The sequence below is a fragment of the Orussus abietinus genome, unplaced genomic scaffold, assembly GCF_000612105.2.
Source record: "Orussus abietinus isolate OABI.00-Male unplaced genomic scaffold, Oabi_2.0 scaffold150, whole genome shotgun sequence".
NCBI lineage: Eukaryota > Metazoa > Arthropoda > Insecta > Hymenoptera > Orussidae > Orussus > Orussus abietinus.
Window position 1 is genome coordinate 124,724 of NW_019394335.1, and position 23,560 is coordinate 148,283.

Below are 23,560 nucleotides of genomic sequence, written 5' to 3' on the forward strand. Positions count from 1 at the left end.
GTGAAATTTCAAACGATTCATAACATTCAGTTCAGAGAAAAGCGTCACAAACGCCGCTTCCCATTACGTTATCACCCCAGGAATTGTCTTTCTGCGCGCCGGGCACGAAGGGGTCTTGTACCTCTTCCAAAAAGACATATCCTTCGTCAAAAAACAACCCTGAAGAGAGATACCCTAGTGCCCGATATACGTAACGAACCGCGCAGCTTCCTCGTCACCTACCAGCCCCGCTACTCACGAATTCCTCTTTATCGTACGAAATAAAAAAAAAAGTTTCCAAATTGAAAAAATGAAATGTCATGGATGCAAGGACCTTCATCAGGGTCTCCACAGTCAAGTAGTAAAATTTCAAAAGATTCATAACATTTAGTTCAGAGAAAAGCGTCACAAACGCCGCTTCCCATCACGTTATCACCCCATGAATTATCTTTCTGCGCGCCAGGCACGAAAGGGGTCTTGTACCCCTTCCAAAAAGACATATCCTTCGTCAAAAAACAACCCTGACGAGAGATACCCTAGTGCCCGATATACGTAACGAACCGCGCAGCTTCCTCGTCACCTACCAGCCCCGCTACTCACGAATTCCTCTTTATCGTACGAAATAAAAAAAATAAAAAAACGTTTTCCAATTGAAAAAATGAAATATTATGAATGCAAGGACCTTCGTCAGGGTCTCCACAGTCAAGTAGTAAAATTTCAAAAGATTCATAACATTCAGTTCAGAGAAAAGCGTCACAAACGCCGCTTCCCATCACGTTATCACCCCATGAATTATCTTTCTGCTCGCCTGGCACGAAAGGGGACCCGCACCCCTTTGAAAAAGACATATCCTCCGTCGAAGAACACGACCCTAAAGAGAGATACTCTAGTGCCCGACATAGGTAACCAACCATGTAGCTTCCTCGTCTCCTTCCAGTCCTCTCGCGCCCCCTGGGGTTGGCGTGTCCGCGGAAGGTGGACTCCCCAGCATCCACGTCGAGGAGGTTCTCCATAGACCTCCTGGGCCGCATGCCGGGGCGTCGTTTGTCCCCCATAACGTGGTTCCCGTTTTCGTCATCGTATTCCTCCCACTCGCTGACCTCGCTCCTGACATCCTCGAGCGACCTGGTCCTGCCGACCGAGCAGGTGCAGGGAGGTCCAGTCCCGCCGGAGTTCTTGGCGTGTTCGCGGGGGGTCTTCTCCAGGAGCATCATCCCCCGAGGGGCCAGGCCCACCGGCGGGAGGGGGAGGGCCTGGGGGCTGGGGGGTGCGGTGCCGTTTCGATAGATCGGCGCCAGGTAATAGTAGTCACGGCCTTTGTTGGGCAGTCGGCCAGGTGCGGGGATGTAGTTGTAGTCGGCCACTGGGGGGTGCATCCAGGGGGCGAAGGCGTCCAAGGGGACGGGTCGGTAGCACAAGGATGGACCCCTCGGGGGCTGTGGGGGGTTTCGGTACACGGGGGGCCAGGGTCGACGTTTCGGCTCGCTCCCGAATCGCGGGTCCATCCTGGGACCCAGAATCCGCAGGTCCCCCATGATCGCTGCCCTACGACCTGCACCTGAATCGAAACCTGGCCTCCACCCTTCAACCCTGCTTCGCTCCCGGGGTCCTGGCCATCTTTCAGGTGGCCCACCCTGGGCTTTTCGACGCCAAGGCCCGCGAAAGTCCAGGGGCCTCCTCTCTTCGGGGAGAAAGTCCGTGGGAAAAGCGGTGATCCCGAAGACCGCGTGGATGAGCGATCCGGATGAACGGACGGTGCCCGCTCGCCTATTTCTACGGTTCCACTGGTGGACTTTTATGTTTCTTCTTTTTTTTTTTTATTATTCCTATCTTATCTTATTCTTCCTCTCCCGAGATAATCAATGGTATTCCCGCGTTATTAGGTATCGTTAACGTCCTGATATCATTATTTCCAAGTGTCAAGGATTGGCGAGGATAATCCTCAGCCTTCTTCTTGAAGGTCTTCAAGATGATCCTTCACTGTGCTTCAAGTCTCGGCACTCACTTTACACCCCCTGGAACCACTTGGAAGTCTGCTGAGAATGCTCATGCCCTCCGGAACGGTTTTTCTTCTTAATGTTCTTTCGTCGCTGAAGATCGCCGCGGACACTTCGGGGATGGTCCTCGAATTCGGGACATTCTAGGGGACTCTCGCTTGGGACGACTTTTACGACTCCGTACTTCTACCTCGACTGTACTCTACTCGGTGCGGCCAAGGAGTGCGTAGCCACGTTCTTGCCGAGTGACTTCCAGTAGTTGAAGAGCGACCCACTTCCCCCTCTAATTTCCGATTCCAACGCCACGCTCGCCCTCCTCCTCGGCCTCGGCTCGATCGCGCTCGAGTTCACCGATTTCGTCCACCGGGATATCTCTTCGTACTTTTTATTTCTCTCCATCATTTTTATTCACTTCTTGAACCTCTTCAGGATCGACATAAAGTGGTCGCGTCTCGCCGCGCCTCGCGCATTAATTTCAATGAAATGTATCGAGTGTTGGAAACGGCCGGCACGTCGCGGGATCTTATCTCCTTGATTTACAGTATCCGTGGTTATTGAAATCTCTGGGATCGACGTTGGAAATTCAGCGGGAATAAAAATGCTCTCCATCGCGAGTAAGTTCATAGAGGCGACTCCTTTTAATCTCTTATCAATCGAAGACGCGCCCACGCGTCGGGGAAAAACAAAAGGCGGCCTCCTCGGGACATTAAGGCGAGCTTTCACCGTGCGGCATTTTGTTTCCCCCCGCGAGGCCACCCGCTGACTCTTCCTTTGGGAATTTTTATCCACCCGTGGAAAGCCGAAGCGATTATTCGCCGGAAGTGAGAACGGCGGACGCGTCGAGACACCTCGCGTGTGTTTATCGGCACTTGCGTGTTCCCCCTTTTCACGAAAAAGACAAAGAAGACCCCTAATCTCTACTCCATCGCGCATCACTTTTCTCTTAACGTTCATATTTGTTAAAAATTATTTACTCTCTATTTTGTATTGTGAATTTCGACACTTCACGTGTGGCTGTCGTTACTTGTATATTACTCTTTTTATCGGAGAAAAAAGAAAAAAAAAATGTAGTCGCTATTCTCGCGATTTGGCGCCGCCCTCCATTTTTCTTTCAGTACTTCTAGTTGATTTCCTCTTAAAACTGTTTGTATCTTATTTTGCATATTAAATGTAAGCTCCTCGTCACTTGTATATTCTCTCTTTTACGAAAAGGACAGAAAAGACCCGTTACCTCCATTTCTTTGATACATTTATCGCGTGCCATTTATCTCTCCACTATGATTCTCTCTATAAACTCTTTTGCTCGACCTTCTTAAAGAATTGTAGTACTCACATGTTCGCACGTTGCGAACGATTTGCATAAATCTTACTTTTTACAGTTCATTACTATTTACATTCTTCTTCGTGTCAGTGTCGAGGTAATTTGACTAAATGTTAGTGTTCTGTCCTCGCAGTTAATTATTGATATTTCAAGTGAAATTAAAATAATAGAAATAAAGAATGGAATTAATCGATCAGAAGGAATAATGAAGAATAAATAATAATATCTGATAACCGTCATTAACTTACAAGTTTCACTTCCATTGCGCGTGGCGGCCACGCACCGAATTGTTTATATTTATTTTCTTCTATTAAATTGTAAAAGTGAAATTATATCCCGAAGTAGGCGAAGAGATATTCCCGAAAGGAAACGCGGGGACAAATTTGATCGGCAATCGACTAATTGGCAGCCACTTGTCATCTGTGGTTTCCTTTTTGGCTCCATTGGACTTCTCATCACCGCAGGCGGACACGCTCGTGCCGCTCGGCTGGCCGCGTTGAAAACCCGATTTGAGCAGCATCCCGGAGTAATTTCTTCAGTATACACGAGAGGCGTGTCTTCAAGAAGCATGTAACTAGCAGGGAACCTCGGCGATGAGATACGTCGAGCGGATGTTGCGGATTTTTCCCCGATGACCCATGACGTCGTCCGCGAAATCTAAAGTGTTTCGGTTTCCAATGGAGCTTTCTCTCGCATCGCATATATGGGTCCCACGTAGCTCCTTTTCTCCCGATTTGCATGCCACCCCGATTCACGCATATTCCCCTCCCTTATAATCAGATTAAGCATTTCTTCCCGGGAATCACTCCACCATAACCGGTGGTGTCAAAGATCCAAAGTGTCGAAGGTCCGCGAGGTAACTTTCTCTTCTACGCTCTGTAAATTCGTTTCATTTTCCCAACTTTCCGTCCACTCGGTTTCCTTTTCCACGCGCCATGAAATCGCACGGGGGAGCTTCGGCCCCTTCGTGAAATGAGAATATTCGCAGGTACAACGAATCCCGTTTTTTTCTTTTTTCTCAATCCCTCTTAACTCCGGTGAAATGGCGAGGACGCCTGCACATCCTCCACGGCGGTTTCTACAATTTAAATCTGTACCGGTTCTATCCGTCGCACTTTGCCGATGTAAGCCAGGAGGTCGTTTACGACTTGCCCAGGAATTGATTTGTTCGTCCATTTACTTATACTTCACATAAGCATCCGGCATTCCCGAGGAACGGAATGCCGGACGATAAAACACATGCACTCTGACGTATCGAATGCCGACTGGAAAAGTAGCCGCGTTCTCTTTGTTAAACGATGTTGCGTTTACAGTATAAATTCTAAATAAAGAATTCTAGAACCGACAATTATCTTGATCCAGTTCGATTTCTAGGGTAACTTTTTCAATCTTTCCGCAGACACGCGATCGACGCCCGGAATCATTTCGAGAAACAGGCCACGATGCGTGTAGTTACCTGCCTAATCGCGACAGCAAACTGCGTTCTCGTTTAAAGGAAGACGATCGGCACTGTGGCCTTTACTCGGAGAAAGCACTTGATGCAGAAAAAGAAAAGAAATTGCATCCAAGTCGGATAATATCGGCCCGAAGGCGCACTTTATCGGAGGAGGGTCGGCGGCGCCGGTGACTTCGATGCCGAGTCGAGCTGCACAGGCGATGCGCCTTCGCGGCCGCGCAAGAAATTGTGCAGAGACTCGTAATCCGTAGCGGATATTTCCGATTGATTTATCGATCCCAAGGCTCGTTACTTTCCTCAAAACTTTGCTCTCTCTCTCCCGCAGTAAGCCACGTCGGAATAAATCGCAAGGAAAATGAATTCCGCCGATTTCTTCCCGGAGATTGCCGTCAAGGCGCGCTGCGGAAAGAGGCTTGGCGTATCCGCAACCCACTTTTTGATTCGTGTGACCCTTTCGGACATTGTCGAGAAATGTTTTCGGAACCCTGACACGGTGACTCGTCGGGTCAGAAACTGGTATGGAAAACTGGGTTACGGTGCAGTAGTTACCGTTCAACATGGCCGCTGAGAACGCGTACGCGTACGCAGATTGGATTATTAATCGGCGCGAGATGGTCGGAACGATTTACCGGCTTGCAAAATGGAGAGCATCCGCCATGTTCGAAGCCGTGTAACCGTGACCATAGGTGTACGGTGGTTTTTACGGGATCCCGACAGGATCGGACAAACGGTACTCCCAGGAGTCGATCCTGTCGATCTGGACGAATTATTAAGGTGAAGTGATACCCCCTTCAAATCACTCGATTCGAACACAACACTTTTTTTTTTAAGGGTACTAAACTAACTGTCCGAAACTTTGATACATCACTCCTGATCGTCTAAGAATTGTCCTGACACATTCAAAATTTGGATTTCAAAAAAAAATTGTTTAACTCGGCCCAGATCAGAACCAAAATGGCGTCGAGCTCTCATATTTTGATCAATATACAATTATCGAAGGCTCCGATACGAGAATCGAAACAGTTAGGACAATTTTATGACGATTTAGAACACTCTGGTAATCGATAAACTCGCATTTTAACGGGATAAAGGCAAAAAAGTGTTGTATGCGCTTCTATGCTAAAACGATGGTAATACGAGGTCTCGAAGTGAATATTTAATTGACCTGCAAATCACAGATGGCGCAGGGGGTCCCTCTGCAGTCAATTAGGGCCCCAGAAAGCATGAATCCAGAGGATTTCTGGAGTTTAACTCAAATTTCTTTATAATTATTGTACGAAAAAGACAGGTGGAGTATGCCATTTGATACAATACCCAATATAATTCGACACAGCTGTCGATATAAAAACGAATGTCGGCGACGTAGGCATTTAGAAAAATCTTCTTAATCGACGTTGATCAAGTTCCTCGACGTGTTTCACTTCACCTTAATGCGTCCTGAACTGCCGTCATTTGGGAATGAAATGTCGGTATTTATTATGGAACGTGTTACGCAATTCGTCGGACCAGAAGGGTGTCGACCAGGAGTTATCCTGCAACTTGTCCGACTAATCGAGGAAAATGTGGACAGCCCCGTTAATCCACTTTCTTATCAAGAGCTGAGGCCGATTTTTACCCGGCATTCGAGTCTGGCGGGTCCAGTTTGATAATACCGACCAGGAAACCCGAACCGGGGCAAAGAGTTTCTCCGAAGACTGAAATCTGGCGAGGCAACGGACCTTTAAGTGCTCGACGGATTAGGAATTGAATCGATTAATCTTCAGACTGAAATCAATGCTCCATGACGAAGTCACCGCGAAGTCCCTAAGGACGCGTTCAGCTTGCCTCGATTCTCGCCGACTTCTACGTGTAAATAAAAAATGGCTCCTTTCCGCTGAGCCTGATATCCTAACTTGTAATTCCAGAGCCTACAAATGTCCGAAAGGAAGGACTTAAGGTGTTATGCCATTTTGTTATATGAATAAAAATATAAAAATATTTATAATACTGTTCTCCAAACAATCTTCAGACTGAAATCAACGCTCCATGACGAAGTTACCGCGAAGTCCCTAAGGACGTGTTCAGCTTGCCTCGATTCTCGCCGACTTCTACGTGTAAATAAAAAATGGCTCCTTTCTGCTGAGCCTGATATCGTAACTTATCATTCCAGAGCCTACAAATGTCTCAAAGGAAGGACTTAAGGTGTTATGCCATTTTATTATATGAATAAAAATATCAAAATATTTAGAATACTGTACTCCAAACAATCTTCGGACTGAAATCAACGCTCCATGACGAAGTCACCGCGAAGTCCCTAAGGACGCGTTCAGCTTGCCTCGATTCTCGTCGACTTCTACGTGTAAATAAAAAATGGCTCAAAGGAAGGACTTAAGGTGTTATGCCATTTTGTTATATGAATAAAAATATCAAAATATTTAGAATACTGTACTCCAAACTGGGTGCACCGAATCATTTGAAACTTCAGCGCGTGACTATGGAAGTCCTAAGAAAGAACGCGATGCCCGTGAAATTTCATTTTTCAGCATAAATATGTGTCCCTGGTTCTAATCTGGGATAAATAAAAAAGAATTTTCTCTTAAAGAATAAAATTTCACGAGCATCGCGTTCTTTCTTAGGGCCTCCATAATCACGTGCTAAAGTATCCAATGATTAGGTGCACCCAGTTTGGAGAAGAGTTTCATAAACATTCTGACGTGTTGTAAATATAAAATGGCCCTTTCATATCACCTTAAGGCCGTGGAAAATCGAAGAATGAACATAGGAATAATTCAAGGAGTAAGTCCTATCTAACTGTTCGAGATGACGTCACTACAAAATGAAATAGGTGGGAACTTGATAAAGCGACGTTGATAAAGATCGGTAAGGCCATTCACGCCAAATAGGAATGCCTCACTGTCGGCAAGGTAGAGAGCCCTGCCGATTGCTCGTGGGTAAAGCAGCTTCCTGTCGAAGAAATCCGATTCAACAGGTGAAAGGAAACAGTTATCTCCCTTACCGACTGGAGCTTCTCTACGGCAAGTAAAAGTTTCAGACTGGAGGACAAAAAATGGTCAGAAAAATGCGATTCCGTCGACCCAGTTCCTTGTTTCGATCGTCCTGACTCATGGTTCCTTAGATGGACGTTGGACAGGATTACCATAACCGGCGCCACGGTCCAAGGCACGAACCGAAACATTGCGAGATCGAATTGAATGCAAGGTCGACAAGGGGGAATCGTGTCAAGTTCGGTTCGCTTCCCGGGTAAGGATGTCGTCCATCAAGAACGTCCTCGTAATAGGAAGGCGACGAAGAAGAGACGCCCCTTGAGAAATGATAAATTCGTCAAATAATTAATAATCGAGGAATCAATTTTTTTTTTATGCTCATGGTACCTCGTCAACTCTATTTATAAGGTGGTAAAGCCTGAATTCCAGGGGGATCATTGCTCCGAAATCAGAAATGCATAAAGATTATGAAATAATGAATAACATTCGTAAAATAATGTTTCGATGCCTCTGGCACCTTGTAAAGTATGCACGGTAAGAAGATAAAGCCTATGAAAATTTACCTAGAAGTTCAGAAAGTGCATAGATCCTGTCGAGTTCATGAACGCAGAAAACTCATGAAATAATGAATAAAGTCCTAATGGCACCTGTTGAAGCCTATATTATAAGGAAATCCAGCCAATGAAAATAAACTCGTAAATCCCGGAAGTCCACGGATACTCCGAGTTCAGAAGTGCATAAAGTGGATGAAATAATTGGCAAAGAGTCATTATAATTTTTCAACGGGTGTCTCGTAAAGTCTTCACCATAAGGAGATAAAGCCTATGAAAATTTACCTGGAATTCGAGGGAGTCCATAGATGCGCCGAGTCGTCCTTTCCGGACGAGCCACTTTTCGAGTCCTGGTAAGGACTTCCCGCGCATCCCCTCAAGAGGGGCACGAGGCTCTAGGAGGAGCAACAGGTTGTTCCAGGAGGAACAACAGGCGTCCAGGACGAACAACAGGCGTCCAGGAGGATATCCCGAATCCCTCTGGAAGGAATTTAATGGTCGACTCGACCCACGCACAGGTTTGGAGCGAACTGACACCGGTCGAGCTGCGGTTCGCAGGACGGAATGGTCCAGGATAAACGGGCGCGAGTGGGGCACCTCAGGTGCAGCTACAGCTGCAACTGCAACTGCGAGTGGACTGCGCGGACGACTTTGCCGGACGCGGGCCGGATGGCAACACCTTTACCGAGTTTAACGACTTGGCGACTTTTACAACGAGGAAGTGCGCCAGCGAAGACCACTTTCCATTTCTTACGCACGAGCCAGCCGGAACTGCGCCACCGGAAGAAGTCCCACTGCAGTTTGACGAATCCACCAGTTGGCGTTAGTCGCCCCAACGAGAGTGAAAAGCCGCTCGTTAAACATCCAGACAGAGGAAACGCTTCGGGAAAAGAGGAGGGACCATTTCCCCGAGTTGATTTCCCTTCTCCGAGCCTCGAGGATAAGGTTTCCTCGGTCCCGTGGGAATTTTTGAAAGTATCTCCGCGCATCGGTCTTATCGCGGCCCAATTACCCGACAATAGGGGAAATCTGCCGAGCACCCGTGGGAGCGAAGCTCCACTCGAGGATGCACCCGAGGGTCCCATCTAGATTTGCGACCGAGAGAAAGCACTCTTGCCGGTGGCAAGTCTTCCTCCTCTCTTCCTCTTCTATGAAACGCCGTAAGACTTAAGGCGAAGTGAAACACGTAGAGGAACTTGATCGACGTCGATAAAGAAGATTTTTTTAAATGCCTATGTTCCCGACGTTGATTTTTATATTGACAGCTGGGTCGAATTATATTGGGTATTGTACCAAATGGCATACGCCACCTGTCGTTTTCGTACAATAATTATAAAGAAATCGAAGTTAAACTCCAGAAATCCTCTGGATTCATGATTTCTGGGGCCCTAATTGACTGCAGAGGGACTCCCTGCGCCATCTGTGATTTCCAGGTCAATTAAATTTTCACTCCGAGACCTCGTATTATCATCGTTTTAGCACAGAAGCGCATACAACACTTTTTTGCCTTTATCCCGTTCAAATGCGAGTTTATCGATTACCAGAGTGTTCTAAATTGTCGTAAAATTGTCCTGACCGTTTCGATTCTCATATCCAAATGTTGAATGTGTCAGGACAATTCTTAGATGATCAGGAGTGATGTGTCAAAGTTTCGGACCGTTTGGTCCAATACCCTTAAAAAAAAGTGTTGTATTCGAATCGACTGATTTGAAGGGGGTTTCACTTCACCTTAAGTGGAATGGAAAGGGCACCTTAAATAATCAAGGAAACCTCGAACAAATAGTGCTAAATTAACCACTAAGCATATAAAATTCCTTTAATAGATAGGAATAAATTAAGTCCCCGGAGATATTGAAAGCTGAACAAATAGCGATAAACTAAGTCACCGGAAAGATGGAAACCCTGGAATAAATGTACCTGTACCCGAAGCACAAAAATCCCCGAACAAGTAGGGATAAATTAAATAACAAGGTAATAACTCATCAAATAAGTAGTGATAAATCGAACTAGTAGAAAGGAAAATAAATATAAAATCCTCGAACAAATATCGATAAATTAAATCCATCCTCCCAGCTGTACAATCATAGGTTAAGACCGCACCGTAGCTCAATTCCGCAAGTGAAAGCGGCCATTTCTCCCCTTTTCCCCCCGACTTAGGCATTTCTATGCAACCAGGCCCAAGATTAATGGCGTTGCAGTTCATGACCGATGAGCCTGCACCGAGATTCCTCCGACTTTCCATTATCCTAACTCGCGGCGCGGCGAGAACGCTCGAAACAAGAATCGCAAAATGGCCGGCGAAGGAAATGGCAAATCGGCCATCGCAATTTTCAGGATAAATTCATCCAAACGCACGGTAAGAAGAGTCGGCAAGTTTCCCCGCGATTAAACGGCATGATCGGGTCCGGTGATAACGGGAAAAGCCGGGCCAAACGAGGTTCGCCGGCTGTGCCCCGGGTAACGAGCCGCGACTGCGCAATGGTCGCTTCCGGTTCCACGATCGCGTGCGCCGAAGGCGCATTAAGTGAAGTAAAGAGATGCACGGAACCGGAAGAACGGCAACGAGCACGCGTCCTTTCGCCGGACCGAGACGCCGGTCCCGGTACCAACGGGACCGATCATCTCCTCTGACATGTCCATCGAAGAACGGTACGGCGGAAACTGTGCCACGAGTCAATGGGGCGAGCAATGAATCGTGAATCGCAGGAAAGTGTGCAGAGGTTGCGAAATAGGTATGGGGAAAATCCTGGCAAAAAAGAGATTTCTACTCGTACCCTGGGCGCAAAAATGGCATACACTCCAGGGAATCGGAGGAACAATTCACTGCGATTTGAAGAAAAATTTACGGACTCGCGAAATATCTTTGTGGTAATCCCAATGTAGGGACAAGAACAGAGATTTGCAGTTGTATACTGAGGGAAAAATTTACTTTTCAGAGAATGAAAGGAACAATTCATTGCAATTTGCAGAAAAATGTACCGAGTCGCGAAACATGTTGGCGGTAATCCCAATGTAGGGATAAAAAAAAAGTTTGCACTCGTATATTGAGCGAAAAGTTGTATACATTTGTATATTGAGCGACAACATTATACACACTTCAGGGAATGGGAGGAACAATTTATTGCGATTTGTAGAAAAATGTACCGAGTCGCGAAAAATGTTGGCGGTAATCCCAATGCAGGGATAAAAAAGACGTTTGCACTCGTACACTGAGAGAAAAATTGTACACACTTCAGGGAATGGGCGGAACAGTTCATTGCGATTTGCAGAAAAAGTACCGAGTCGCGAAAAATGTTGGCGGTAATCCCAATGCAGGGGCAAACAAGATGTTTGCACTCGTACCCTGAGAGAAAAATTGTACACACTTCAGCGAATGGGAGGGACAATTCATTGCGATTAGCAGAAAAATGTAAAGTCGCGAAAAATGTTTGCGTTAAAAAACGAGACCACGAATGCAGGATCAAAAAAGACATTTGCACTTTCACGCTAAACGAAAATTTACTCTGCAGTCATTGGGAGAAGTAATCCCGATTCGCAGGAAAGTGTGCAGAAGTTGCGACATAGGTCTAATGATCCGCGACAAAAAAGACATTTGCACTCTACACTGAGCAAAAAGTTCACCCGCTAAGCAAGATTAATTGACTGCTGCAATCTGAATATTCCTTGCTAACGACATTTCTTGGGTTCGATATAATTTATTTTGCAAGAATGATCAATGTTGCAATTCAATTGAAGAAAAGTGTGAAGTGGAAATGACTTTGCGAAGAAAATTTCAAAGACAAAGTTGGTCATCAGTATAGAAAATGTTATCGAAACTTTTTGAATTAAATGTTATGTGTAATTCAATTCGCTTAGAGACAGAAAATGCGATCAGCCATTTGCTATCAGCCGCTTATCGACCATAGATATAAAATATATGTAACGCTAAAAATGAGGCACGAGTATTTGTTACTACTCGATTAAACGAGCCATATACGTTTTATTGTCTCTGGCAAATAATATTGCAACCACGAATATAATTACTTTACCGCGTTTTCTGTTATCAATGCAGCAAAGACATTTCCGCGAGACAATTTTCCTAGCGTCTTTACATTTGCAGAAGCAAATCAAAGTTTTTACCACTGCTGCGAATTATTAATTTTTTTTTCTGCAGTAACTCAGGTGGCCCCGGAACGGAACCATATAGAGAGCGAAGTGGGCGTTGAGACTCACGTAATTTCTGTTTATACTCGAGCGGAAAAACAAAATGGCGGAAAAACAGGAAAGAAGACGAGGGAAGACGAGGGAAGTCGGGCCCAGGTCGAGTGTGGGCACCTCAGGGTCGGGCAATTCCGGCGTGGGTGTGTTGACGTCTCTTCGGAGGTCGTCATCGCTTCTGTTGGGGTCTCCATTTAGAAACGACATTGACTATTGTCCCTGCACGGCAATACAGGTGGAATATCGATTGTAATGAATATACTCAAGAAAATGAAAGACCTAAATTTAGGCACCAGGGAGACGAGAAATTCGCGAGGACGTGGAAACGCAATTGCTTGCTTACTTTTACCGAACGACCGCATTCGGTTGCTTGCGTAATTGCTGGGCTGACTAAGCGCCATGTCGAGTACTTGTCATGCCAATGATGTCACCGACAGACGTCGATCCCTAGCAAGAGATAATGAACGGCGGCGAGCCGTCCAAAAGGAGTCCACCAGGTCTCAAAAACTAGGCTTCAAGAACCAGGTTTCAAGAACGAGGCTTCAAAATCCAGTTTCCAAGATCTAGGCTTCAAGAACGAAGCTTCAAAATCAAGGCTTCAAGATGGTAAAAGTGGTACCTTGTCTTCGCGTGGTTCCTCCTCCCAGATGGGGTCGTCCCACCCTCCCGAGGACCCAGAAGAGCCTCTGCGACCCGGGTCCCAGGAGTTCCTCTTCAGGTTCTCGAGCGAATCCGCGGAGTACCTGCCCCTGTCCGCAGATCCTTTTCTGTTGAAGTTCAGGCCGGTGGAGGACAAAGGTACCGTCAAGGAGTCCTTCCGGGAGCCTCCATAAGGTCCAATAACAGGGTCGGTCTTCATGGTGACGTTCAGATGACTCCGAAGGCTGCCACTGGACCCAGCCAGGCAGCTCTTCAGGTTGCCATTCGACGTAGATCCATGGGAAGTACTTCCAAACAAGCTGGACAGATTATTTGTCCTCGTGGTGGACTTGGGTAAGCTCGTCATGGACTTGGCCACATAGTCGCGTCTGAGGGGGGAGTTATAGTTGCTCAGAGTATCCTTTCTGAGACATCCCATGGACCGACCAACGGGATCCCGTCTTAAAGACGCGCCATTGAAGGTGGAGGTGTAAGAGTCCTTCCTGGGTTGATTGATGGCCCCCATGGAGGCTCCTAGGGGGTTCCTCCTCAGGGTCTCGGGGAAGGCGGAGGGGTGGATTTCCCTCTTCGCGGAGGTTCCCGAAAATCCCAGAGAGCTCCTTCGCCTCTGGGAGTGGTACCCAGGGGTCTCCCATCGACCCTGAGGATCTTTCTTGCCCGCCAGGTAACCCCTGCGATTCGTACAATTCTCCTTGTAGTGTTTCCCATGGATGTCGCAGCAGCGGTCCACTCTGGTCTCGATACGGACCCTCTCAGGGCTGCGATGTCGATCTTGCTCGAGCTTTACGTCCCGGAACAGGGCCTCCAGTCGCTGGATGGCTTCCTGGGGATTTGCGGACATTCTTTCCTGGATTCGCGTTCCTCTTCGATTTTCGATCGACGCAGTCTCGTGGTCAGACTTGGTCAGGGTGCTTGGAAGCCACGAAGTGGGTCGTAATTCCAAAGGTACTCGTAACGCCACTGATATCGTCAACTATTCAGGTACTCACAGCGTGCACCTTCAACTATCAGGTACTCGCAAAGCCGCGGGTACCTTTAACCACTCGAGTAATCCCCGCGCCACGGGTACTTGCAATGCCACAGGTACTTGTAACGCCACGGGTACTCGCCACGCGTACTCGCGAAGAGCGTGTGCGCGCCAACACACGCCGCTCGGATACTGGATACACCTCGGCGAGAGAGAGACTCGAAGCGTCAAAGGAGCCTGGCGATCCCCACCAGACCGTGCGAGGGACGCGTACGCGAAGTCGCCATATTAGGTCAAAGTTATGGGCTCGCCTGGCGCGCGGTTCAAATGTCGCGGATAACCGCAAAGCAGAGATTAATAGTCATCGTAGTCGCCACTGCGTAAATAGTAAACAAAGAAAAAGTGAGAGAAACCAGCAGTTCCAGCCGATCCGGCGGAGCGAAGCGCCGCGCGTCCCTGCGGCGTCCCGTTGCCATGGCGAGCCCGCGCGTTGCCATGGAGACCGCGTCGTCACGTAACGCGAAGGCCCTAGCTGTCAAAATCGTGGAGCGCCGCACGGTACCTGCTCTCAACGTTATTGAGAGGTGTTAAACCGTTAACGAGACGCGTAATCGGCATTCCCGGGAGTAATACAACCCGTGTTACACTTCCGGCAGGCCATGGGACTCCGCAAAGGCGTTCTTAACCTCGATTTCCCGGGAAATCGAGCAGACAGTTCGCACTTGCTACGCGCTAATCTGCATAATCGCGAGGATAGAGTTGACCTTCGACGAGAGGAAGGTCTTGAGCGTCTTCCAGGGAGTTTTGCATAATCGGTTTGCTGCTGACTCGCTTGGCAGCATTTGCCGAACGTGCCTGGTGGTACTTTCTACGAGGCGACTCGAGTCATGACTTCGGCTGAGGAATGCCACCGGGGACGGGGGAAAGGGCCAGGCAAAACGACGCAAACGACCACACGTACACAGAGTAAGAGTCGCGCATTCCTGTGAGTCGGTAGCGCAGCGGAATCGCCCTCGCCACGTGTTCGGAACGGTTTGATCGCGAAGTTCCTGGCGGATCGTTAAGGAGCTTATCTTTCCCGAGCTTTGCATTCTGCAACAAAACTCGAGACTTCTTCCTTGGACCTAGTAGACAAAATCTTTTCAATGGAAAACGTGCAAATCGGCACCTGCCATACCGACTGAGTCACTCCTGGAAACCAACCAAGGCGCCGCTTTGCGGCCGTTCTCGCAACTTCCTCATGGCGTTCTCTCGCCCACTGCTCCACATTTCCCCTGAACATTCTCTCGCTTCGCGATTTCGCTACAAGCGGGAGCCACGGAGGACATAAAAAGACGAAGACACGGGCTTTAGAGACTTAACGCGCGCCGTAAATCGCTAAACAACCGTCGCGAAATGGCCTCCCCCCAAGAGAACGGCGCACCTTTGGACTCGCGTCTCAATTGCGCAGGAAAAATGCGTTTCAGAAAACTCCACGTTGTAAAAGATACCCAAAAAAGTTCGGCTTAACGTTCCTCCACGCGCCCAGTTAAAAGATTCTCACTAATCATCAAAGAGAACGTCTGATTAACTTAGAAAGTTCCGATTGCCAAGCTCTGATTGAATGTATCACCTTAATCGAATCTCTGAACTCCTCATCGGTTGAGGAATAACTTCCCACCGATTAAATAGCATTACGTTACGTTAATAACTACGGGAATTTATTCCTCAATCTAACAAACAATTCCATCTGAATTTCCCGAAGAAATGATTAAAACGCATCCAGCCAACACTCCACTACAAGTGCCTTATACTTTTAACCAGAAAAATAGTACAGGTATAATTAACAACCTGATCCAATTAAAGTAACCAGGATTCAGGTACTTTTGACTGCCCCCTTTTAAAAATGCATTTTACAAGTTATCTCCTCTTATCCTTAAATTTTGTTTATCTGGAAAGACCCGGCCGGACCGCTGCGGTCTCCATGAACGGTCAGGAGGGAAGTGGCGTCTTTCCCTTTTTTTCTTCTCCTTCTTCTTTCTTTTTTCAGCCGCACCAGAAATGGTCACGGCAAAAAACTGACGAAGCATTGTGTTCACGCGGTGTCGGATTACGCGTAACGAGACCGAGCCGTGTTCGAATTATGCTCGATCGGCGGCGGATTACGTAGAGCTACCGCGGCGTTTCTCTCTTGTCGCCCACGTGAGCTGCTCACCTTGGTGTACACGCAAGTGCGGCGTAAGTGCGTCGCACTTGCGTGCTCCACTCATCGCGGGTACTGCCGAGCTTTCGGGAAAGGTGACACCGGCGAACCTCCGGATCTGGTTTCCCGGCTCGCGTGTCAACTCGAATTGGCAAAGACGAGATATCTGGATCGGTTCTTAGCAGAGGTGTCGCACGCGAGGCTGCGACGCGTCGAGAAACGCACCGCACACGCTAATTGCACGTCGATTAGGCTAATTGCACGTCGCGACTTCTCCGCTGAGTTATCCTTAGAACAATGGTTGGGTTATTTTCCAAACGGTCTGATCGGTATCGGCTATCAGGAGTCGTTAGGATTATGAGATCTCAAGGTGGTTGCGGTCTTGAGATCGAGGAGTCTTCGGGATTTCGAAATTTACCGCGATTTCGATTTTTAAATTTATTAAAGGTAGCCATGGATTTCGAAATTTCGCAGGGGGGGGGGAGGAGGCCGTGGATTTCAAAATTTCGCTGGGAAGTAAGAGGCCATGGATTTCGAAATTTCGCTGGGAAGAAAGAAGTCATGGATTTCGAAATTTCGCAGGGGGGGGGGAGGAGGCCGTGGATTTCAAAATTTCGCTGGGCAGAAAGAGGTCATGGATTTCGAAATTTCACAGAGGGGTAGGAGGCCGTGGATTTCAAAATTTCGCTGGGAAGATAGAGGCCATGGATTTCGAAATTTTGCAGGGGGTGGAGGAGGTTATGGATTTTAAAATTTCGCAGGGGGGAAGAAGGCCATGGACTCCGATATAACGTCGGGGGCTCAGAAGTCTTGGGAATAAACAGATTTAAATAAACTAACATTTGATTGAACTAAATATCTAACATAGGAAAACTATGGCTTAAAGGGAACAAGGTTGATAAACGAATCTACAAAAGGTGGAGTTTTGAGACTATGTGATGGAGCAGGATTTTGAGATCATTGTGTGTAAGATCTTAAAATCGTAGAGTCTTCAAGATTTTAAAATCTCGTAGGGATCTCGAAATTTGGCAGGTTTCAGGATCTTCAAATCTCGTAGTTCGTAGGAACTTGAGATTAAGTTATTTTTCGGATACTGATGTAGCGGAGTCTTCGGGATATCGAGATCTTTCAGGACGCAGGCAGGATGTCTCAACATTGCGGAATGTGCAGGATTTTTAGCTGCTGCGATGCCGAGGATCTTAAGATCGCAGAGGATCTCAAGATAGAGGCATTCCCAGAACCTCAAGATCGTGGAATCTTAAAATCGCAAAGTCTTCAAGATCTCGAGAACCGGCAGTCCCCAGGATCCCAAGATCGCGAAATCTTAGCGGAACTTAATCCTTTTAGTGCCGACCGAAGTCGTTGGCACTTGTAAAACGACGGTATATTGTTGTTTAGTACTAAAAGGGTTAAGAACGCCGTGTCCTCAAAGTCTTAAAATTGCGAGTTTTCAAGATCTTAAGAACCTACAGTCCTCAAGATCTCAAGATTGTATAATCTTCAGGGTCTCCAGGACCTAGTCTCCAGCATCTGAAGGTTGCGGCGTCTCCAGGACCTTAAAATAGCAAGTTTTCAAAGTTTCAAAAAGGTACAGTTCTCAGGATCTCAAGAACCTACAGTTTCTAGGATCTTAAGATCGCGGCGTCTCCAGGACCTTAAAACCACGACTCTTCAATTTTTCAAGGACCTACAGTCCCCAGGGTCTCAAGGTTGAGGCTTTCCTAGGACCTTAAGACCACGGTCTTCAAGATTTCAAGGACCTACAGTCCCCAAGATCTCAAGCTTGAAGTTTTCCTAGGACCTTAAAATCGCGAGTCTTCAAGATTTCAAGGACCTACAGTCCCCAGGGTCTGAAGCGTGAGGCTTTCCTAGGACCTTAAGACCCGTCTTCAAGATTTCAAGGACCTACAGTCCCCAAGATCTCAAGCTTGAAGTTTTCCTAGGACCTTAAAATCGCGAGTCTTCAAGATTTCAAGGACCTACAGTCCCCAGGGTCTGAAGCGTGAGGCTTTCCTAGGACCTTAAGACCCCGAATCTTCAAGGTTTCAAGAACCTACAGTCCCCAAGACCTCAAGGTTGAGGCTTTCCTAGGACCTTAAGACCGCGAGTCTTCAACAGTCCCCAGGATCTCAAGGTTGAGGCTTTCCTAGGACCTTAAGACCGCGAGTCTTCAAAATTTCAAGGACCTACAGTCCCCAGGATCTCAAGGTTGAGGCTTTCCTAGGACCTTAAGACCGCGAGTCTTCAAAATTTCAAGAACCTACAGTCCGCAGGGTCTCAAGGTTGAGGCTTTCCTAGGACCTTAAGACCACGACTCTTCAAGATTTCAAGAACCTACACTCCGCAGGATCTCAAGATGCAGAGCCCCCAGGATCTCAAGATCGCGTGTCCCCAAAACCTCAGAATGACGAGTCCTCGCGATCTCAAGAGCCTACGATCCCCAGGATCTCCAGCTCGCGGGGTCTCCAGGACGTTAAAATCGCGAGCCTTCGACATCCGAAGAACCTCCACTCCCCAGGATCCCAAGATCGCGGAAGTCGGTCCACCCACGCCCGTCCTAACCAGGCCAGGAATTCCTATGGTGCGCGAGGACAGATTAGCGGGCGATGCGCAATCGATTTGCATCCTGGCGAGGATAATCTCCGTTCCGCGGAATTGTTGCGGGGACCAAACGCGGTGGCTCCGCGTGTGGGCTCCGACCTTGGGGCCCGAAGGCAAAGGCCCACTATTGCGGTGAGCATTGTTGAGCGCGGTAGCGGAATTTTTCAGAGTGCGACTAATGCTCGCAAGAAGAAAAAGGCACGGAAAAAAAGAAAAAAAAAAAAGAACAACTCGTTAAGACGACTCGTTAATTCGGTCGGTTCAGACTCGGAGAAAGAGAGGGAGAGAGAGAGAGGAGGGATAAATCATCGGCCGTGACACAGTCCTCCGAAGAGGGACAACCGCTGCTCTCGTTGAACGAATCGAGCTCGGGGAAACATCTGCCCGGCATTTGTCCGCCATTTGCGAAGGCGCGACCCCGATTTGTCCGCGACATGTCCGCGGAAACATTCAAACTGCGTAAAAATACGTCTCTTCCAGCGGGTCGCCGTAATGGCGTCGGGTCGTTTCCGATCGATCGGCTTCGGCAATATCGACTGACATATGCGCGGCATTTACGGCGACATTTCCCCCATTGTTCCCGTCCCTCCCGATTGGTTCTTCCTTCGTTACGTTTCCCTGGCACTTCCGCTGCGGGAAAACGGAACAAAGGCTGGCCGACATTGTTGCGCGACGGAACGAATATCTAGCTCGACCTGCGAAAGGAACCATTTTTTTCCGCCGTACCTCCGTAAACGTTATTTCGACCTCTTCTCTCCGCCGCTCTCGGTTAAGGTGAAACCCCCCTCAAATCAGTCGATTCGAATACAACACTTATTTTTAAGGGTATTAGACCAAACTGTCCGAAACTTTGACACGTCACTCCTGATCGTCTAAGAATTGTCCTGACACATTCAAAATTTGGATTTCAAAAAAAAATTGTTTAACTCGGCCCAGATCAGAACCAAAATGGCGTCGAGCTCTCATATTTCGATCAATATACAATTATCGAAGGCTCTGATATGAGAATCGAAAGGGTCAGGACAATTTTACGACGACTTGGAACACTCTGGTAATCGATAAACTCGCATTTGAACGGGATAAAGGCAAAAAAAGTGTTGTATGCGCTTCTATGCTAAAACGATGGGAATACGAGGTCTCGAAGTGAAAATTTAATTGACCTGGAAATCACAGATGGCGCAGGGGGTCCCTCTGCAGTCAATTAGGGCCCCAGAAATCATGAATCCAGAGGATTTCTGGAGTTTTACTTCGATTTCTTTATAATTATTGTACGAAAACGACAGGTGGAGTATGCCATTTGGTACAATACCCAATATAATTCGACACAGCTGTCGATATAAATACGAACGTCGGCGACGTAGGCATTTAGAAAAATTTTCTTTATCAACGTTGATCAAGTTCCTCGGCGTGTTTCACTTCACCTTAATCGCCGTCGATAATCGGACCAATTAGGCTCGTCGAGGCAATTCGTCGTCAATTTCCGAGACCGATCGACGGATTCCGAGGTCCAAGGCCGCGATACGCGCGGTCTCGTCCCGCGAATGTCGTCATAGCTGATTCTCGTTTCCAAAAAAAATAGGAAAAAAGACAGGTCCAAGGACTGGCTTGGATTTTAAGGAAAGAATAAAAAAAATGAAAAAAACGACACATTTGAGACGCTCTCCCAAGCAAGGATCGAATGGCTCGGGCGCAATTTGCGCGCGATTAGCGCCCATTAAATTTGACAGGTAAGTGACTACGGACTTGAATTATCCCCCTGCGAACACACCCACAGGTGTTTCGAAATTCTACGCCCAGGGTCTGTGTTTAGCTAGGGCTCATCCGATTCTCACGGACGTCGAGCACCTCCACGAGTCATTCCCCGTCGAATTGTTAATTAATGGCCGCGGTTGGATCCGTGGATCCGTCACGCGCGAGTCCTTAGAACGTGCCGGGGAAAGTCGTCCCACGTTGGCCGATAAATCGTCATTTTCATGACTTTAACGACCCGGCGATCGAGCGATTTCGAATTATTGCGAAGCGATGCCGTGTTATTACGCGGTCCCGGTGAACCAGGAAAGGCGGAAGCAAAGTGCGCTTCTATCGCTAAATCGGCCCTGCTTGTCCAATTAAGAATTTTCCAAATAATCGACTGGCGATCTGGATCTCGATTATGAAGTGCGGAAGAGATGGTTAACAAGAAAGTGTTAATCCGAGGTGTTTAAGGTGAAGTTAAACCCCCTTCAACTCAGTCGATTCGAGTACATCACTTTTTTTCAAGGGTATTAGACCAAACCGTCCGAAACTTTGACACATCACTCCTGATAATCTAAGAATGATCCTGACACATTAAAAATTTCCTAAGTAAGTAAAGTTTTTTTAAATTTCCTAAATAAGTAAGGGAGTTTATTGAGACCCAAATTAACTAAGGGCGTTTTTATTGCTGAATCGTCTCTGCCTGTCCATATAAGAATTTTCCTAAAAACAGCAGGTACCCTGGATCTTGATATGAAGTGCAGGGAAATTGTTAAAAATTGATGCTTCAGCTTATTTAAAAGACTTGGTACCAGGCGCACTCGCCCACGTTCTCCAGGGGAACCGAGTGCGTTCACCAGGGCGAAGAGTGCCTTCGGCTCTTCGTTTTGCGGAGCCTCATTGGCAAGAAAGCGAGCCACTCGCCTTTTACCGAGACTGGAATGAATTAAGAGCGCTTTTATCGCTAAAGATGGAGGCAGAGACGACCAACAGTGTAGAAAAATTGTTTAAAGAAATGGTGATGAAGCACATTTAAAAGGTTGGTACCAGGCGCCCGCTCCTCACTTTCTCCAGAGGAACCGCGATTGCGTTCGCCAGGGCGAAGAGTCCCCATGGCTCGTCGTTTCATGGAGTCTCTTCGGCAAGAAAGCGAGCCAGCTCGTTTTTTACCGAGTCTCGAATTAGTTAACGCCCTGGTAGCTTTACCGCTGCACCGCCGCTCTCTTTTTGCCTGTTAGCTAGTGTTCCTCCGGCGCGGATAACGCGCCGTTGCGTGAGCGACCTTCGGCTGGTTCGCCGAGACCAGCATTTCATTATCCACTTCATTTTTCCCGTCCGTTCCCTGCCTCGCAAAACATCCGGGGATTTTTTGGAACAATGAATGCCCACGCTTACGCCATTTCAGGCGGTCATTTCGTAGAGAGTACTCGGGTGCTTGGTTCGGTGGAGAAGGCTGATTTATGCCCGGATCCACAAACCTCGGTTAAATCAGTTATTACCTAATCGTAGGTTGAAGATAACATCCAAGTTAATCATGGGTTAAAACCGTAAATGTTCCCCGACATTTATTTAGAGCGTGATTAACTAATCGTATACTCCATTCGAGGTAAGTCGAATTGTCGGTGAACGCGTTCGCGTGATTGACTGATACTAGGATCGATGAGAAATCAGATGCATCTTTTTCGATGCACGAAGTCCTCCTAGCTTCGTGCAAGAAATCATTTGACAGACGCTAGCCTCAAGAAGTAAAAAAATATTCTTAACCAAAGTTCTTTGCTTAAGAATTAATATCCTATATTTTCAAGGGTACTTCGATGATTGTAAATAAAAACGTGATGCTGAATAAAAAAGAAATTGTAACCGAGGATTAAATTTGTGCAGTTTTTAGGGTGGTTTGATTAGCCAAAGCTAAACGCGATCGAATTTTGCTGGTTAATCTAAACGGCGGTGAATCGAAATTAACCCGCCGTTAAACTATGGTGGACCATGTAACTCATTGTAACCAAGGATTAGCTTTGTGCAGTTTTTACGGCGAAGTTCGATTTTGGCTGGTTAATCTAAACGGCGATGAATCGAAATTAACCCGCCGTTAAAATATGGTGGAAGTGTAACTCATTGTAACCGAGGATTAGCTTTGTGCAGTTTTTAGGGCGAAGTTCGATTAGCCGAAGCTAAACGATCGAATTTGGCTGGTTAATCTAACCGGCGGTGAATTGAAATTAACCCGCCGTTAAAATATGGTGGAAGTGTAACTCATTGTAACCGAGGATTAGCTTTGTGTAGTTTTTAGGGTGAGTTCGATTGGCCGAAGCTAACGCGATCGAATTTGGCTGGTTAATCTAAACGACGGTGAATCGAAATTAACCCGCCGTTAAAACGTGTAACTCATTGTAACCGAGGATTAGCTTTTTGACCGAGGTTGGTGCAACCAGGCATTAGGCTTTGAAGGTTCCGGAAGTGTAGGTACCGAAGAGGGTCTCAAGCGACAGGTGTACCTAGATCCTACCCCTAACGGAGAACGCGAGAGTACCTCATACCTTGACAGGCTTAACGACGTCGTAGTGGCCCTCCAGGTGACGCTGGTCGTAAACGCTCGAGGGCATGGAGTTCTGCCGCCTGGAAGAAAAAGGAAAACGATTTCTCCCGTTAGCGGCTCGCGCACCAAGTGGATTCCGTTATCCATATCCATTTCGACCCTACTTCGGTTATCCCTTTAAATGCCGGAAGAGAAGATTACTCACATGAGGGGATCGGACCCGTTGACTGCGGGTTTTGGTGACTGGATCCCTGACCTCACCGGGGTGCTCGAGTGCACGGGGGAGGGTCCTTTACTTCCCAGGGGCTGCTTCATCCTGAAACGGGTGGAGGCAATATGATTAATAAAGCCATCAATGTTTGGTATAGACTGAATGGTATTTTTTAAACCGCGGT

The 23,560-nt window shown here is 47.3% G+C and overlaps 1 protein-coding gene across 2 annotated transcripts in view; it reads right to left on the minus strand.

Moving 5' to 3' along the window:
• The window catches only part of LOC105702286 (WD repeat-containing protein 47), a 66,828-nt gene that overhangs the window by 13,318 nt on the left and 29,950 nt on the right, over positions 1–23,560 (minus strand). For both annotated transcript variants that reach the window (XM_023431817.1, XM_023431816.1), the window contains exons 4-5: positions 23,371–23,481; positions 23,167–23,245 (exon numbers count right to left, since the gene is read on the minus strand). In XM_023431817.1, coding sequence (XP_023287585.1) covers positions 23,167–23,245; positions 23,371–23,481 — 190 coding nt within the window. The remainder of the gene's footprint in view (positions 1–23,166; positions 23,246–23,370; positions 23,482–23,560) is intronic.